This window comes from Neodiprion fabricii, chromosome 2 (genome assembly GCF_021155785.1).
Source record: "Neodiprion fabricii isolate iyNeoFabr1 chromosome 2, iyNeoFabr1.1, whole genome shotgun sequence".
NCBI classification, from domain to species: domain Eukaryota; kingdom Metazoa; phylum Arthropoda; class Insecta; order Hymenoptera; family Diprionidae; genus Neodiprion; species Neodiprion fabricii.
The window spans coordinates 8732753-8751538 of record NC_060240.1 but is presented as its reverse complement, the minus strand read 5'-3'; the positions used below and the strand labels follow the sequence as shown (position 1 = coordinate 8751538).

The 18786-nt window shown below is 38.4% G+C and overlaps 3 protein-coding genes across 7 annotated transcripts in view; 2 read left to right on the top strand and 1 right to left on the bottom strand.

Annotated features, from left to right (window-relative positions):
• The window catches only part of LOC124176515 (serine/threonine-protein kinase N), a 40081-nt gene extending 24842 nt beyond the window's left edge, over positions 1–15239 (top strand). For 2 of the 4 annotated variants that reach the window (XM_046557906.1, XM_046557909.1), the window contains 13 exons: positions 1230–1384; positions 8024–8275; positions 8429–8579; positions 8671–8758; positions 8860–9215; positions 9335–9573; positions 10467–10634; positions 12048–12365; positions 12453–12604; positions 12691–12910; positions 12999–13106; positions 13183–13323; positions 13473–15239. In XM_046557906.1, the coding sequence (XP_046413862.1) occupies positions 1230–1384; positions 8024–8275; positions 8429–8579; positions 8671–8758; positions 8860–9215; positions 9335–9573; positions 10467–10634; positions 12048–12365; positions 12453–12604; positions 12691–12910; positions 12999–13106; positions 13183–13323; positions 13473–13616 (2492 nt within the window). In that variant the 3' untranslated portion in view covers positions 13617–15239. The remainder of the gene's footprint in view (positions 1–1229; positions 1385–8023; positions 8276–8428; positions 8580–8670; positions 8759–8859; positions 9216–9334; positions 9574–10466; positions 10635–12047; positions 12366–12452; positions 12605–12690; positions 12911–12998; positions 13107–13182; positions 13324–13472) is intronic. The other 2 variants (XM_046557907.1, XM_046557908.1) reach the window with 2 other exon arrangements.
• Positions 2206–7527, top strand: LOC124176516. Its single transcript, XM_046557910.1, has 2 exons — positions 2206–4618; positions 5537–7527. Exons 1-2 carry the CDS (start codon positions 3758–3760, stop codon positions 6983–6985), a joined length of 2310 nt encoding a protein of 769 aa, XP_046413866.1. The 5' UTR covers positions 2206–3757; the 3' UTR covers positions 6986–7527.
• LOC124176521 lies at positions 14184–17716 on the bottom strand. 2 transcript variants are annotated; one of them, XM_046557921.1, is made up of 4 exons: positions 17487–17708; positions 17265–17346; positions 16682–16853; positions 14184–16596 (listed from the first exon to the last, which is right to left on the bottom strand). In XM_046557921.1, the coding sequence occupies exons 1-4, from the start codon at positions 17508–17510 to the stop codon at positions 16365–16367; spliced, it is 510 nt and encodes a 169-aa protein (XP_046413877.1). In that variant the 5' UTR covers positions 17511–17708; the 3' UTR covers positions 14184–16364. The 2 variants fall into 2 exon arrangements, with proteins under 2 accessions (XP_046413877.1, XP_046413878.1); XM_046557922.1 differs by having other exon boundaries at positions 16403–16540; positions 17487–17716.
• Between the last annotated feature and the right edge of the window lie 1070 nt (positions 17717–18786).

The following is an 18786-nucleotide window of genomic DNA, read 5'->3' as shown; positions in this document are numbered from 1 at the left end:
CATATATTTATCTCTCATATACCAACGGCTATTATTACTTCGCAAAGTTCCCTGCGCCGCGTTTTACGGTGAATATAGGTATATAATATAATATAATATATAATATGTATACATACATGTTAAATACGCAGGTCATCTAACGATGAGGAAATATTGTAACACACACACACAGACATATATATGTACGCACATCTTCGTTTCGACTGAATCGTATTTTCAACGAAATTACAGACGCCATGATGATTCACCGCAACTTATCCGGAAAATTTCATTTTACTCTTTATACTACTGGGAAAAAAATTTACTCTTCTTTCTACTTTAATCAGAGGAACTGTTGGATAATTAGGTCTTTTCACACTTTCTTTCCTTGGTGAAAAAGACACGTCTGTAATATACAAAATATGCGCACAATCTGCTCGTGTGATTCTGTTTATACATTTTTGTAGTAATAATGATAATAATGATAAGCGGTAAAGATGATAAAATAATTCGTTATCAAATGTAAAAATTGAGACAAAATTTGATAGAAAGACATTATTTTTTTTTTTTATTAAGCCAAAATCGAATTTCGAAATATTATATATATATATATATATACATACATACATACATACATACATACATACATACATACATATTAACTAAACATTTCTACACAAAATAACCTCACGTCTCGTCATATTTATAGTATACCTAATGTAAAACGGGTTATTAATTCTCAATGAAAGTGACAGTCGGAAATTTTGTATGTATAATATTATTATATTGTTTCAACTTATAAATATGTCGTATACAGATACATATATATATATAATGTATAACTGTTGCGCAGTAAGTGAGCCTCGTGCGTAATAATCTATTTTGTTATTGCCGAGCGAAAATTGCATGTGCCAATTACATCGGGTTGCAAAGTAACGTACAGAAGCGCAAATTTTTTTATTTTTATATTTTTTTTTGCCCTCTTCACTTCCTCCGGGTCAGAATTCTCAACTTTCGTGTCTGTATTGTCGCGGTAAACAAAGGTGTTTAACAATTAAATCATCGCAATTCCACCGCAACAAAATTTTTACGAATTAATATTATACATATCACATTGCGACAATGGTATGGTAAAAAAAAATTTCAAGTTTAATGTATACGCGACGAATCTCTATGTATTTATCTAATTCGCGTGGCGTTTCTTTGTATAATGCGAATCGATAAAAAATCTCGCATTTTTGTTTACACAGATAAGTACGAGCCAAACCTTGAATTAGCGCTGGAAGAGAGAGTCGAGGAACTGCGACATCGGCTCTTGATCGAAGCGGCTGTCGTCGAGGGGGCTAAAAACGTAATTCGCCTTTTGCAGAGCGCTAAAGTGGCCGACAAAAAAGCTGTGACCGAGGTAAGCTGAAGTCGTTATACATATTAAACCTAAATTTATACCCATCGCATGCGTCCGATGCGAAAGAAATAGAAGAGGCGAGACATTATGTATAAGTATAAATAATATTTAAAGCGAAGCCTGCAATACAAAGGTAACTAAAATTAAACCGTCTAAAATAGATTTCGTCGTTGAGTTTTACGTCAAAGTTTCGTGCTTTGCAATTTGTTCTGCATATGCAGAGCTAAAAATATTTGCGGTTTTTTTTTCAATTTTTTTTTTTATTGAACAAAAACGCATAAAAAATATTTCAAAAATCGAAATCAACAAAACGTATTTCGCTCTGTATTTAATTTAAGCATATGTTTTTATTCTTCCTTGATTGGCATGAAAATCAATGAAAAATCGTTGCATGAGTGGAAATATTTTTTTCAGATGTACGTCAAATGTATATTTTGTTAATTGAAGATCAAAAGCACAATTTATTTGTACAGTTTAAAGATTGGAAACAAACCAAATAACGATTAATTCTCGTTTGCCTCAACGTGTTATTGCGATTCTTCGTAGAGATATTTCACGACTTCCTGCAGTGCTTCGAGAACTCCAGAATACACGAAAGTTATTACAAACAAATGAGCTATGGTCGGTTTTGATAAAAAAAAAAAAAAAAAAACATTTGCACATCGAGACAGAACGAATAGAAAAAATTGACAATAATCACTTGATCGAAGCAACTTACGCAAAGTGTAAAAGTATACGCGAAGTAAACTGCACAATGCAGAATGACACAAAAATAACAGGCAATATTATAAAACGTTCTACACTTCGATACCACAGTTTAGATGTTTCTTCGGCATGGAAATTAAAAAGAAAATATAAGAAAATCCGTCTACAAAAAAAAAAAAAAAAATCTCGAAGCTTACGTACAAGCTAGTCGATTTCAAGCTTTTCAACACGTTTGAATGACGATCGTCGTTAGTCTCGAGTGGTACATATAAACATGAAGCGTGAATGCATCCATTGAACGAGAGCAATTCACTGTGTCTGCGGGTCTTTAGACGGTTTTAATCGCCCGTAGAGACGATATCGGTAAGCCGTGCTTCGCTGTGCCGCTGAATCGAGATTTCTCCTCGAAGATCCGTGTAACGCTGATGCCGATGCGCGCGTTGCTCTTAAAATAAACTCTCGGCCGACTACCCCGCGCTTCTTCCCCGAAGACGCCATTTCAGGTCGCGTTAGTTTCATCCGAGCGTCTACGCGACCTGCATCCCTTCCCAAAACGCCACGGACAACTCTTTCTCTCCCTCCCTCTCTCTCTCTCTGTCTCTCTATCACGCGAGTTTTTTTTCTTTCCTCACACACAAGTTTCCGCAGATCCTTGGACAGAATCGTTCGGGATCGCGAAGAGTCGCAGGGAATAACCGGAAGTCAACGATAATACTTTGACGCGTTGCCTCGACAATTGTTGACCCGCATTTCGGTCGACGTTACTCGGAGAATTAGAGTCTTTTTTAGACCCTACAACGCCTACCGATACACGTCAAGGGTGAAACTCTTGAGGTGCGAGTGATTCATGGTTCAAGTATCAGCTACTCCGGTTGGCAGACGGTATCATATCGTCTCGGTGAAGTGTCTTTTCATCCGTGATATATATTCTTGAGTGAATCTCTGATACCGGATCTCAAAAATAGATCTCTACACCCGGTTCGCGGTGAGGAGCAACAGGTGCTTCCAGTGTCCGATGTCACCCTAGGATGTTATATCTGTACAAGTCCGTCCGTGTGCGCGAGTCTGTGCCGGGTATGAATCAGACCTGCGGACTAGCGGAGAAGGAGTAAAATTTTCTTTGTTGATTCAAAGTTTTCTTTCCAATCTACGAACCAACGGTACCTGCGACATCTTTCAACCCAACGCGTCAATTAAGTTTTTGAAATAATAACAAGGAGCATCGTAACGAGGGAGTGACAACTGTGGCAAGCGCGTGCGTGTCCTACGTGTAAATAAAAGTTCGAAGGAAAAAAAGTGTCCCGTTTTCGAGTAATATTCGGACTCAGCACACATCATACCTACCACCTACTCTGCTTTATATATATATACACATCGATCCAAATTTATCGCGCTAATTATATACGCACCTACCGCGACGTCGTCGACGACACGACGTGGTGGACCAAGTCGTTGCTGCAATCTCTCTCTCTCTCTCTGTCTTTGTCCGTCTTTCTTTCTCTTTGGGAAGGAGAAAGAGAAGGAAGGAGCGAGCATCGTAGAATCCAAGAAGAGAAAACGGCATGGCGCGACACCTGACGAACCTCTTCATCATCCTACCTCCAGCATCGTCTTCGTCCTCGTCTTCCCGCCCGCTAAAGGTCAATAGAAGCCGGTGATCTCGCCGCGATGTACGGCCGACCTGAGAATCCGGATACGCCTTCCCCGTGGCTGGTGCGAGCCGAGGTTACGATAAGACGAAGCGGTGATCAGGCCGTTGCTTCGGGATCAAGGAGTAGTTCCGCCGGATGTCCGGAAGCTGTGGGAACCGAGGGCGTTCAAATGGTTTACAAGTGGGGTCGAGACCCGGGGGACGTCGACGGGAATCCCGCCGGCTCCTACGCCTTTCAGCGGGGAAACATTCTCTTCACATCGACGCCGCCTCCTCGACCGTTCTCCGGGGGTCCGACCTCCGCTGCCACTTCCGCTCCAAGACACCTTGGCGTTAACGTTTCCGACTCTGGATACAACAGCGAACAGTTTTCACCTCAGTCTTACTCCAGTCTACCGCATCGACGACCCTGTCAACAGTACAACAGACGCTGCAAGAGCACATGTAGCATCGTTTTATCCACCGCCGAGGAGCCCCGGGTTTCTGACAAACCCAAACCGCAATGCCTGGATCGCTGGTGCGGACATTACGCTAAAGGCGGATTTTTCAAACCAGTTCCTGAGGCCTGCGAGGACTGTCTAGAGGGTATTACTTCCGGTAGGAAAGCTTTTACTACTCACTTTTGCACCAGAGTGCCTGGCAGAAGTCACGGGTTCGATCCGTCTAGCAAGGGGATTAATTGTTCGGATAATTATGTTGGATCGGGCAACAGTAGCAGGGATGCTGCTTCGCAGACTAACGATGTTCAGACTCAGACGTCGTTTAGCTCTGTTTCTTCTTTACTTCAAGGCACCAATTCCAAGCATTACGAATCAAGGAGGAAAACCTCACCTGGTCTTTTGCGGAAGTTTGATGAACGCGATTTCTGGACTGGACAGGTCTGTTTGTATTGTTGTTATTTATTCGTATATATGCTTGTTCGTCCACGCGAGTGTGATTTTTGGTAGATTAGATATATCGTGAGGTTGAAGTTCGTAATGTAATCTAACGTAACGATGTACATTTCTAGAAGAATTTTACAAAAGAAAAGAAACTTCAGGATTGCCTGAAATTTTCTAAACCGTTGCAAGGCAAAACGTTTTAATTACATATTTTGCAAAGTTAACTTGTTTAGAATCATTTTAAAGTTTCAAAATGGACTTTTTTCAATCTTTCCTTACGTTAACGATACTAACTTTGACCTCTTGATATATTGTGGAGAATTTTTTCATTCTTTTTCGATCAGTAATCACGAATTTGAACAGATTCGTTTTGCTTTTATTTCTCATTATTAAAATACATTCTTTATTGAATTATATTCAATTCAGTGAAATTTCTGTATGAAATATTGCGCCCAGAAGATATTTTGTAGAAAATCGACGTTTCCCGTCAAAGTCAATTTCGTTTACAAAAATATGATGATATAACGAATAAAAATCAGATTAGCATCCTTATTGCTTTAAATAAAGAAGACGATACCAGCTGATATTTAGACTGACTTATCTTGTTGACAGGTATTTAAGACATTCATATACGTTCTGCATTGAGTAAAGATCCGAGTTTTTGGGTTTAAAAAAAATTCAAACAACACCTTTACGCAAAATTTGGCAAACACCGTAGCACACAAAGTTTTGAAAAATAAATTGAAAAAAAAACATGTATAAAAAGCTGCTGACGAAACATGTCTTGCAAAATGGTATCGTCGAACTGACGGGACAATGAGTCAAATCAAGATAGAACGAAAAAAAAGATACTGTTTAAAATAAAAATAAAACATATACGAGAATGGTGTACAAATTCCCTTGATCTATTTTTAGCAAGAAAAAAAAGAAGTACCAGGCTCGTCATCGTCATCGTTGTCGGTGGACGTGACAAGTAGAAAGTCAAATATTCCCCCAACGTGCGACTCACAATCAGGAACAACCGGGGCGGCTAATTCCTCGGGTAAAGAGGACACAGCTAAGCGGAAATCGCGGACCGTGCACATCGACGTTTACTGTACGGGATCCGAGGAGGAGGAGGAGGAGGAGGAAGATGAAGAAGAGGAGGAAGATGACGCAGAGGACAGCAGCTACTCGGACTCGTCCGAGGCCTCTGAGAGGCTCGCGGAAAAACCGCGGACGATATTCGAGAGCGATAGAGTGAGAGTGACGCACTCGAGGGCTGAGGAAACGCGGCTTCCTCGCGGCCTCCAGGACGACAAAGCCTTTCTTAAACGCTCGGAGGAACTCAGTTGCGAGAGTTTCAAACAGGCCCCGATGCGGATGCCGTCGTTGGCGAGTTCCCGGGGCTATGAGACCGACGATGTTCTAAGCTCGTTGTACCCGTCGCAATTTAGTTCTTACAGCGCGATCCGGGACTTGGACTCAACGCCCTGGTCGGCTGCCTCGTCGTGCGTTGGTCTGAACCCGCACCCTGACTCGTACGATTCGGCGACGGCGACGTCGTGGAAGGACACGATATCCGACGTAGAATCTCTGCTGAACAGCAAGTCCGGACTCACACCTTGCGACAGCTTTGAGTACGCTAATTCGTCCGACCGCGAGAGGATCGGCAGGCTCGAAACTGCCTGGGACGAGGATGCGGAGAGCCGCGAGAAACGGTCCAAGACTTGGCGTTCGCCTCAGATAGAGAGGCGGCAACTTCTGCAGAACAGGAAGATGAAGGAGTTCCTCGACAAGCACCAGGTCGGCTGGTCATCCCCGGAGAGCGCCGCTGAGTCAGACGACAGCGCGGAATTGGGATGGAGCTTCGTTTCGAGCGAGGAGAATTCACGACATGTCAGAAGGGACTCGACCGTTCGCAGGCCCGGCAAGGAGGCCCAACGGGTTCAGGCGGCCCCTTCCAGGGAGCCGGAGGATCGTGGCTGCATGAGCGATACCGCGGGGAAAACAACCTTCTGCGGTTTGAGGGACCAGATCGGACCCTTTGGTGCGAAGAGTCCCTCGCCGGCGAAAGACAAGGTCGAATCGCGCGTTACTTCACCGTTTACGACGCCCCAGGGCGAGAAGACCGACCACATAATCAAGGCTTCGGTCTTTGGCGCGGTTGTTGGCGCTTTTAGAAAACCCGGACACCACATCGGACCCTCGAAGAATCCATCCTGCTCGTGTGAGCACTGCAGAAGGTTCTTCGAGGAGAACGCGGGGCCCAGAGGACGGTCCAGATCTCTTGGCGATATCGAACGGCGACCCGGAGCCTGGTTTAGGAGAAATAAAGATATCATTTCTCAGGCACCTCGTAACTCGAAAAACGGCGTTTCGTAGAAGTATTGTTATGATTTTTTTTTTTTTTTTCACTTTTCCTATTGCTCCACGGCGAACTATAGATACAAAGTATAAAATTTTGTGTTATAATGATAAATTGAGATCTGGTGTTAACCATTACGATGTAATCCATGGAAACGTTACTTACGGATCAAGTTTTTAGTTCCATTTTTATCTCCCCTTTTATTTTCTGTTATTATCTTCTTCTTATACTCTTATTTTTGCAAAGTCACACGAAATTCTAACGATTTTTAGTCATACAGATCGATCTACGGTATCGGTGAATCGAATTGTAAGTTGAAATTGCGTGGGTATGATTAAACAATTTTTATTTTTATTAAACCTTGACGCTATTTTCTTTATTTTTCTCCTATTTGATTCTATTTTTTTTTTTTACCCGGTACAAAATACAAACTTTTAGACGCAGTGAAATCGTGCAGATCTTCTATACATACGCCCGACAAAATTACAACACTAATTCACGCTATACGATGTACCGTTAATCATAATGATACTGTTAATAAACATTAATAGACTTATTAGTACCGTGTATCGTTTATTCATTGACCAGGATAGCGAAATGAATGCAAGATAAATTTGAACCTTGTGTAAGTAAATATTGCTACATGTATCCTTTGACAGTAATTTCAGAGACTAACGCATGAAAAAAAGATTGACGATCAATCAAAAGTGTGGGGTCAATCATTCTTATAATCTACCACACGTCTGTGTAATTAAAACCTCACGAAATTCAAGTGAATTCATTTAAATTCGCATTGACATTCATAGCAAATTTCGTGCAAATTTCTCCAAAGCTATCGGACTTGGTGAAACCCAAAGATATTTCTTTGTTTAACACCTTCGGAGCAGTTAATTCCGTTTCATTCTCTCTAAAACCATAGGGTGACTAATATTACACAGGATACTGCGAGTCTATAATTGTTACGCATATTGCTGGTTAACACTCTAATTGCCAAATCAGCGGTACAGATTCACATTGCCATGTCACTTTTATATTCAGTTTATTTCTCGTTACAGGCACAAGCGAGTCTCGCAGAGTCCAGCAGGAAATTGGATCTTCTCAGACTGTCGTTGGAACTCAGACGACAAGAATTACCCCCTGACAGTGCTACCGCTACGCAATTAAAACGAGAACTTGCGAGTGTACAGGCTGCCAGTCCTGTTCCTGTCACCTACACTTCTCTGCAACCTTTTCGTGGACCTCTTGAAGGTAGAGCAGCTGTACCTGCTTCCGTATCAAGATGCGCTGCAGTCACTGGACAGTTGGAGGTACATATTACCTCACAATCACAACAAATGTAGACAATGAGAAATAGTCTGATTTATCAAGAACATCTAGTCCTCCGATAGTAGAAAAATACTGTATTTGAGTTTTTACAGTAATTGACAGGTATCGTTGAATTGTTTGACTTTATCTCTTAGGTGCGATTAATGGGGTGTCAAGATTTGGCCGAGGAAGTGCCGGGTCGAACCAGAAGAGAACAACCAGCTAGCCCGGATTTGCGCAGCTTTGTCAAAGGAGTGACAGGGCGTAGCTCGAGCAAATCTTACAGCGTGAAAGATGAAACTAGCAGTGAGTACTGCAGGAAAATGTCAATTCAATCGAAATCACTCAACGCGAAAGTTCTTTTAATAACTTTTATTAAGGTCTGTTTATTTTTCAGATGACATAATGGCAGTTATTAAATTGGATAATCAAACAGTAGCTCAAACTAACTGGCGCCCATGCTCTCAGCAGGCTTGGGATCAGAGGTGAATGATTGTGAATACTTATTCTTACGATTGTTAATATAATTGTTACCAACTACCGCGATTTTCCAGTGGAACTACCTGTTTCTTTTTTGTTCCTCAAGGTTCTCCATTGAACTAGACAAGTCGCGAGAATTGGAAATAGGAATTTATTGGAAAGATTGGAGATCGCTGTGTGCAGTGAAGTTCTTGCGTCTAGAAGAATTCATAGACGACGTGCGGCATGGTATGGCATTGCAGCTCGAACCTCAAGGGCTACTTTTTGCAGAAATAAAATTCCTGAATCCAATGATCTCAAGAAAGCCAAAGCTGCAACGTCAGCGAAAAATCTTCAAACAGCAAGTCAAGAATTTCCCTCGTCCAAATCAAATGAACATCAATGTCGCTACCTGGGGCAGACTATTGAAGCGTTCTACACCTTCGATACACAACAGCAGAAGATCAGAAAGTCCGCCATCTGGTAAGAAACATAACTCATTCTGCTAATATTTCACCTAATGATTACTGCTGTTTCTCTGTATAATGTTCTGTCATTCCGAATGTTCGATGATCCTTAATATGTTCTATAAAAATTCTCAGGACCACAACCACTGCGTCTGTCCTTCGAAAATTGGCCCGAAGACAAACCAGAGACTCCTGGAGAACAGCCTGATCCTGATAAAGGAGGTTTAGGAGGTGCGCGACCCTTGGGTATGGGAATAGCAACTGGTAGTCCAGTTTTACCTCATCCTCCGGATCATCCGCCGCCGCCACCTCCCTTAATTACCAAGAAACCGTCGATGCCAGCTCCTCCGCCACCACCGAAACTAGATCAAGAGGTATGTATACATATTTAAGTTTAACACTTGTGCCTATTATACGTATTTTACTATTGCTCTTTACCGTGAAAACTGTAATGGGTCTGTACAAACGATGACGCAATCGTTAACGTTTACGATATTTGTTCACTTATGCGAAAACTGTTGGAAAAAATCTTTTTCTTTTTGTCTCGTTTATCCAGCGCTGATTGTTTTTCTTCACGAATTAATTTTCGTTTGCGATGTGGCTATTGTGACAGTTATAAGTGAATAAATGCGGTATTTATGGTCGCCTCTATGTGCAACGTTTTTCGTGTGATACGAATGCGATTTCAAACATGCAGATTTGAGTATTTTATCTTCTTTTTATTTAAGCTGTTATGTATAGCATAGAAAAAAAAATTATTTTCGATTTACTACCCGCAGCACAGTGTATTATTTACGATATTCAAGCACTGGCTTGTAGAGTTGCATATTATAATGTACTATTGTATATAAGTCACGATCCAATGCAAATTACTACACCTTAACGCAAAGCTACTGTTATATTGCAAAGAAATTTTTTTTATTCATTTATTTTTCAAACACTTTTACACAATACTGCACGATGCGTACTAATTATTTTTACTATTGAACTTAACACGTACCTAATTCGAACACAGTATTAATACAATCATTCGACCAATTAACGCAAAAGAATAAGAAGAAAAATAAAACATGAAATGATATTATTATTTTTTGATAAAATTTTACATTGCGTAGCAATGCTCATGTTTTCCTATAATGTCGTACAATTCATATGAACTTTGAGTAAAATCGCTATTTTCGTATGAAATTAAAAAAACTGATGGGAAAAAATAAATGTCGACGATAGCGATACACAGCCTATTAGATTTAAGCAGGTAGTAATGTAGTTGCAGAGTGCGTTAAGGGAGTTTGATTTCCTGCACAACGAGGAGAAGGGGGGGCCTCAGGGTGCGAGTTTGAGGCCCCTTGTGACAGAGCCCCGCCCCGTGCTGATCGCACCACCCTCTCCACGCACCCCCTCGCCCCAACCTGTCGTCGAGTTCCCTGAAGATGAGGTACCTGCCTCCTACTACACACAGCATGGCTTTGTCTGCCTGTTTTTTATTTTATCTCTATACTATCGCAAAGTAGGCCACCGCATCACTACTTACCAACTTGTTCATACTTTATGGAAAATTCATGAGGAATGTATGTTGCTAATGAGAAAAATCTTGATGAAATCTTTATAAAGACAAATTTTCATTGAATTGATGTATTATCGTCATTTACCTATTCTCTGTTACTCTGGAAAAATTCAACTTTCAATGAGTAACTTTGATGGAGAGTATCTATCGATTGTATCAAACCACATCTTCTTTGATAAGTTGCAAAATGTAAATAATATGACTGGGGTGATTTGTTTGCTTCTGAGCTTTTTTTCTTGTTGTGAAAGAGTTTTTTTTTTCTTCATAATCGACGCATGTATTCCAGCCTTCTTTAAATCCTTGCTTACAATACAATTCATGCTGTTCATTATGTGTTATAAATTTACCATTAATCATCGGCCACAGCCTTAAATAATATATAGTAATGTCCATGCTAGGCTTACAAGTTCGAGAATTCACTTGCTTTTTTTTCATCCAGAATTTGCAGTACTCAAATCAATAATAGTGTTGATGACTTCATCGGATAATTTTGCTCAAGTTTTCTATTCTATCTTTTCAGTAAAATACAAATTTCCATACATGTTCGAGTTTCTTCTTAGCTTCTTCGTCCTTCTTCTTGTGCAAACAATTTTGCAGATCATATCAAGTATAGGATAAAACGGTTCACAAGTGAAAACATTTGTGCGATTTTTCGAAAATATTTTGTAATTCCTCAAATTTGTCAGACTGAATAATTTTGTTTGTGAAGATTTTTTTAAATAAATTCGTAGGGTATCGGATTCAAGTAAATACATAGTCGAACAGAATAATCTTGAAGGGGATTTGTTTTTAACTAATTCAGCAATCTGCAATGTCAGATTCATAGGTTTTCTTCGAATAACTTAACGGGTATTTTTTCTAACAGTTTTGTGATACTACAGACCAAATTGCCCATCATTTGATTAAGCCTAGTAGCTCCCCGATACTATAAATAAAAGATGACTGCTTTAACCCGCCTACAATGATAATACTTACTGCGTAATGTTTGTACATTTGTATGATAATTATGAAGAACGTGCGGTTTTTCGTGAGCTGTTACTAATCTCGGAAGAATATTGTAATCATAATAGCGTGAAAACTGAACGAAATTGATTTATTTTTTATTTTACAAAGTATTCAATAAAATAAAGGTGTAAAGTTGTCATGTGACTAACAGGTACTTATGCTGATTGAGCCGCACACTTATGGCTGATAATAATTAACATATTGGATAATAACTTGTCTTCACTTACATGTTATAATACGTATGTAACAGGTTTCATATGATAATATATAAACTTCCAGATTGTGTACGAGCTGCCTGGCAGGCCAATGCCGTTTAAGGACAATGCCTACGAGTCAAAGCGGCACTCACAAGTGACTGGAATGACCTTAGAAAATTTCAGATTACTATCCGTTCTTGGTCGTGGTCATTTTGGCAAAGTTATTTTATCACAGTACAGAAATACTGGGGAATACTTTGCTATAAAAGCGTTGAAGAAGGGAGACATCATTGCGAGGGACGAGGTGGAGTCTTTACTTTCTGAGAAACGGATATTTGAAGTTGCAAATACAACACGCCACCCGTTCCTTGTCAATCTGTTTGCTTGCTTCCAAACTGAGGTAAACACATCAGTTCTAATTGTTTAACACTATCTTTCTCTATATTGTAATAACTCATGATCTGAATCTTTTATTTTCAATTTGCAGGCACACGTGTGTTTCGTTATGGAATACGCAGCTGGTGGTGACCTGATGATGCACATTCACGCAGACGTATTTGGCGAGCCACGTGCTGTGTTTTACGCAGCCTGTGTTGTTCTTGGATTGCAATACTTGCATGAGAGTCGTATTATATACAGGTAATATAATTTCTTTCAATATAAGGCTAGCTCAAAATACGTGAAGCTCGAACTCGAAGTCACCACGTTTGTTATGATCCTTTCAGAGACTTGAAACTGGATAATTTATTGCTGGACACTGAAGGTTACGTGAAAATAGCAGACTTTGGACTATGCAAAGAGGGAATGGGATTTGGGGATAGAACAGGAACCTTCTGTGGGACCCCGGAGTTCTTGGCACCCGAAGTTCTTACCGAGACTTCTTACACTCGAGCGGTAGACTGGTGGGGTCTGGGTGTCCTTATATTTGAGATGCTGGTTGGTGAGGTAAGCTTCGACAGACAATTATTACCGAAGGCTTTTGTTGAAAATAGCATCTGTACAAGCTCAAGCTTAACGAATTTCTATGTTGCAGTCTCCATTCCCTGGAGATGACGAAGAGGAAGTATTCGATTCTATTGTGAACGACGAAGTTCGCTATCCGCGATTCTTATCTTTAGAGGCTATAGCAATCATGAGAAGGGTAAGAGTCAGTTGAAAGACCCCTGCACGCACTACAGCGGTGTAAACCCAGATGTAATTTCCTTGTTTTCTTATAGCTACTTAGAAAGAATCCAGATAGACGATTGGGCAGCAGCGAAAGGGACGCGGAGGATGTTAAGAAACAGGCATTTTTCAGAAATATTTCCTGGGATGATTTGTTGTTAAGACGTGTCAAACCACCGTTTGTACCAGTTATTGTAAGCATCTTTGATCAATACCGAATTTTAAACTATCAAAAAATCGATGTATCGATCATCGTTCTAATCACTTGAATATATTTACAATTCATAGAGTAAGTAATGTATTACTTTCATTAATCGCGTGTTTTTTGTTTTGTCTCTTTCAGAATTTCGTGGAAGACGTTAGTAATTTTGACGAAGAATTCACTTCAGAAAAACCGCAGTTAACACCACCCAAGGATCCTCGGCCGCTCAATGATCAAGAACAAAACTTCTTCAGAGATTTCACATACATGGCCGATTGGTGCTAGCTACAATCGCTACAGAGGCAGACTATGTAGTCTTCTAGTGTTCATTCGCATAAGAGTTATAAGTTTCATTCACAAAATTTATTTTGCAGTGATACAATTTGCTTCCAACACGTAGGTAATTCCAATGTAATATTCTCCACGCCAGCACGTTTTCTTTCCTATGTGTACGACATAATTAATAATTATTCACACACAATCATGAATCAACAATTAATTGTATATTATTTTTTCAACTACAGTTGCACATTTGCGATTATTGATTATGTAAAAATTAAGTCCTCTAATTGTATTATTATGAGATATTGCCTTTGAATTATAAAAAGATAAAATTTCTACCAGCAAAAGTGTATAATTCAATTTTATGAAAGTATGTGTATAAACTCTGTATTGGCCAAAAGAAAACTTGCTCGTTAGGACGGAAGTTATAATAATTATGCTATTTGCTCACAGCCTGTTTGATAACTGATCAATGCACAATTTGAATTTTGCTGTCAAGATCACAGCACTAAAGTAAAAATTGACCCTCTAAATCTCGCTCATTATTTATTTATTTATTTTTTTTTTTTGCTTTGTTTATTTTTCTTGCATTGGTTTCAAATGGAGATTGAACTTTCGAACGGTAGGTGTCGAAAATTGTGGGAAAAAAGTCGACGTAGTCCATGCTTGTTTCATGTGTTTAATTCAGAAAATGCCAACATAGTTACAAAGTGCATTGATGTAATACATTCACTTTTGACAATATTTACAGGCTTGAGAAATGTTTTATGCAGTATGATAAAATATAAGAATTGAGAATATAATTAGTTGTTACAAACACAAGTCTTTCTCATTTCAAAGGCAATTTTTTTATTAAGCTATTTAATCTGGACCAGGTTATGTGGTATCAGTTTTACTTTTCACAATTGACAATCAAAGCAATGATCAAGGTTACGGATTATTTTGATGAAGTTATAAAATTTTTCTCATAAAAAAACAAATCATGCAAGAACCACGTTAAATAACTAGAACTTATTTTGGTAAATTCATACCAATCAATCTGATATTCTATAACAATATTGAATGTGATTTCGGAGTTGCTTTTCTATCTTGAGCGAAAAGCTCAGTTCTCTTAAATTACTGTCCGTGAGATATTGGTAAATAAAAACAATAAAAATTGATCGATAAAAATAATGCAAATATTTGTGATAGTTTCGAGAAAATCTCGATGAATAGTTGCCTTATTGCATTAAAAAATTAATACAATGGTAAATAAGAAATAAAAATTATTTGGTAACTATTTTATAAAGCATTTTTATAATATATTATAATCAACACTGATCAATATCAGGAGGTGCTCACGTTATATTTTATCATAAAAACATCTGATGGACCCATTATGGAGTTTTAATTCAGTTTTGTACCTTCGGTGATTAGGCAACTGTGGTATGATTAATTAGCGGCCTAATTTAAATACCTTTTTAGAAATCATCTCACAGGATACATTCTATACTTTATAAGAAAATGAAGGTAAACGATCAGATATAGATTACGATCGTATTCGTCAAAAGTAAAATAATTTTAATATAAATAAAATTGAAAAAAAAAAAAGAAAAATCATTTTAACTGCATATCCAACATAATGAATCATAATCGTAGTATAAGTTGTTGCCAAGAACATAGTTTATTCTAATACATATGTGATTTTTGTATTAATGTCAACCTCGATTCATTGATATGGAGAAAATTGTAATTTTTCAATGCGTGTTGAAATAATTTCAACAATTATTGATAATTACAGTAACACGTCTTGATAAGCTAAATACTAATATATTGTTCTGCAGGCATTGTTCACCTACTTTGCTTCTATATCATCGACGCAACTTTGAACTGCCAAAACTGAACACTTATCCGGGAAACAAATAATCTTTCCGTTTATTTCTAAGCTAGAGCAATTCTTACCAAACTACTCACGTTACGGTATCTTCTCGATTGATTTATTATTATTAATCATCATATTTTTTTGATCGTTGTTTACTATTTTACGAAGCATTAAATAATTATCGATCATGACTGAACTGTCTATTTAACAAGTAATAAGATTTATCACTTTGAATGTTGAGTTCCATTACTTCCACTTTTAACTGTATAGTTACGCGATCAAATAATTTGCACGTGACTCTAAAAGAAGCACATATTAACATGTATTCGGGAAATAACAAATTCGTATGGTGTATATAACATAAATTACAGCATGAAATACCCAATAAATCTTCAATTGTAGATAGTCATATAACTTCTTGTTTTGAAAGTTTTTACTAGTACAGTAAAAACGTTTCCTTACTCAATTTTTACATACATTTACCTAATAACATTGTTAGGTTTTAATCTTAAGATGTGTTCGGTGATGCATTCATTACACTATCCCTAATATTCAACATACCTGTATGACAAAGAAAACTGTACTATGTGCCTCATACTTTATAGTTTATATACTAAACAACTAATAACCATGATGCCTACGTGATGATTTTAAAGTATTAATTTATTTGATACGTATAATTGCAGTGGCAGCTTAATACAATATTATATTAATTAATTGCGTAGTTTTTAGTGGTAACTCTAAAATTTATAAACTTATAATATGCCCAAGAAAAATTATGCATACAATAAATACAAGGAAAAAAAACTGTTTGACTGCAATTATTTTAAATAATTTTATATGGAGCAATTCTTCTGCTTGACTTATATTTCAAGTATGAACTGTGCGTTTCAATCCCCTGCAGACAATTCAGGATTGCTTTGACTCTCTTTACTTTCTACCGAAGTAGCTAATTCATAGAGATTTGAAGCATTTTTTCTTATTTCACTTTCCAATTCAATTTTCTTTTCTTGCCTCTTTTTGTACTCTTTGCTTTGTTCTGGCGATGCCGGTTTTACAAGTCCAGCTGAAACACAGTAATAAATACTGGTACTGTCTCCCTCTACGAAAACCAGTGTCAATCTAGAAACAATATAAATTATTGTCAGTCCATTCTATGCAACAAGTAAATGATTGAAGACATGGTACCAGTAAGTTCTAAAGTTACCGTTCATTCTTCAATTCCTTTTGCATTTGCTCGATATGATTCAAAGATATGGCATTTACTGCTGGCCATGGAATGTATTTTTGCAATGGAGATGATTTGGTTGCACAAGCTTCCAGATAGATCAAGTCAAGTGATTTGTTATACTTGTACTGTACGTCCCAAAACCGTTTCACTAAAACAAGTAATAGGAATTAAAATAAAACGTGCTACTTGAAATTTTAGATTTTGCAAGATTCATAAATGAAAGGAATGTTTCCTGTTACACCTACAGTAGCATTCTTAATTCTGTCCTCAAGACAAATTAGCAGTAAACATATGAGCATGCTTAAGCGATAAAATACCAAAATAACAGAGAGAAATGGACCAATCGTTTTAGATTCGTATTATACGAATATTGTGGTATAAGAAACTGCCAAACAACCATCATTTTGTTACATGAAGTCATGTGTCGTAATAAAAAATAAGATAAAACTTTTATAACTAAATAAAACTCTCTCAGAATAGTAGATTCTCTGCCACCAGATGTTTTCGTCTGATGTGTTGGATCACAATTATTTAATCAAGTCGATGAGTATATCCATACCTTCGCACAGTTCTATGTATGTTTGAAATGCAATCGTGATTTGCAGAGCATTCGTGCAGCCAAGTTTTTCTATATCGTAAAACTGAAAGAATAAGCGTATTAGTTAATTTCCGTAGTCTCTGACGTAGAAAGTGGTTTTGAAGTGAGCGAATGTTTATTCTGACCACATTCTAACACCTGACATGCGAATTTCCAGATGTCAACGGATAAATAAGTACTCACTGCTGGATGACACGTGCTATACATTATGCTCACTGAGCCTTATACGTCTGTCATGCGTTTAAAATGGCGTGGTAATTATAAAGTCTGAACTGCAACAGCGGAGGTGTCAGAAAATCCTCGCGTGTAAACGTCAAAATTCATTGTCAACCACAAGTGAGACAGAGTCCGCCATCTTCAGATCGGTACATGCCTTGACTGAACAATATAAAGACAGTTTCCCTAATGGGCTTTGGTATGACAAACGAAAAATGTTGTGCGCTTGCGCCCCCAGAGATGTTTCGACGGTAGAGTTGAGAACTTATTGCAGAACATCTGAGAGTGGCCGATTTCGACATGATACTGGCTGCATTCACATACCGAGTAACACGAGAAACTCATTTCTGGTGTAAACGTCAAAACTCATTGTAAACAACAAGTGAAACAGGGTCCGCCATCATCAGCAGGTCGGTGTATGCAGGATCCGGATGATTCGTGTATCGCAGGTTGCAGAAATGCGATGCGTCAGGCGGTTGTTTTTTCCCCACTTCTGATGAAAATTGTTTATTGGAATAGAATGATAAAACGGTAATGAAAATTAACCTGGTATTTATTTCGCGTACTTATGTCATGAGTGACAGATGACTACATAAGGTATTTTGACGCGACTAGCATACGTGTCCGGTCTTTTCATTTCCGAATTGCGGTGAATTATATATGCATCACAACTCCTGATGTGATGGATTTCAACACATCTGAGGTGACACTAACAATCCTCGACTGAAAATTCATACTTAATTGCTCATGGGAAATGCCAGTACCTCAGTTCACCCAGCATCGCATGTCACATGCTCGTAATCTCGATAAGTTACAAATGAAATCTCACCAGTTTGTTTCATAGGCTGAATAGAGTAAACCGATGAGTTTCGATAAATTCAAGGAATGAATGGAAAAGTGGTGCTATCTTACAATTGGTGCTAATACGTTGCGAGCAACGGATCAAGAGTTACGGCCCGTAACGATACACGTATTTTTCCGTCCGATTGATCGGAAAACGGTCATTTGAAGCAAATCGAAGACCAAAAACTTTTCAGCCGAAAAAAAAGCAAGGCTAACCCCTTTGCATTTTTGGCGAAAATTTTCGCGATTTTGAAAAGTGCTGGAATAAATTCTTTCATGCACCATTCCGACGTAGTTTTGCGAGAGAAATCGATTGGGCGCAGTCCCAATACGCTGTGATCAACGCATCAAAAGTTACAGCCGAAAAACGAGAACCTGTGTTTTCGACATTTTTCAGCAGGTGCTTTTTCCGTCGTAACTTCTC

What these genes read in the sequence shown, in the direction of transcription:
- LOC124176521 (XM_046557921.1), bottom strand. Translation starts at nt 17,510, where the DNA reads ATGTATAGCACGTGTCATCCAGCA. An exon ending in ATAGCACGTGTCATCCAGCA is followed by an intron (nt 17,347 to 17,486) that starts GTGAGTACTTAT and finishes TTATTCTTTCAG; the next exon opens with TTTTACGATATAGAAAAACT. An exon ending in ATACATAGAACTGTGCGAAG is followed by an intron (nt 16,854 to 17,264) that starts GTATGGATATAC and finishes TACTTGTTTTAG; the next exon opens with TGAAACGGTTTTGGGACGTA.
- LOC124176516 (XM_046557910.1), top strand. Translation starts at nt 3,758, where the DNA reads ATGTACGGCCGACCTGAGAATCCGGATACGCCTTCCCCGTGGCTGGTG. An exon ending in GCGATTTCTGGACTGGACAG is followed by an intron (nt 4,619 to 5,536) that starts GTCTGTTTGTAT and finishes ATCTATTTTTAG; the next exon opens with CAAGAAAAAAAAGAAGTACC.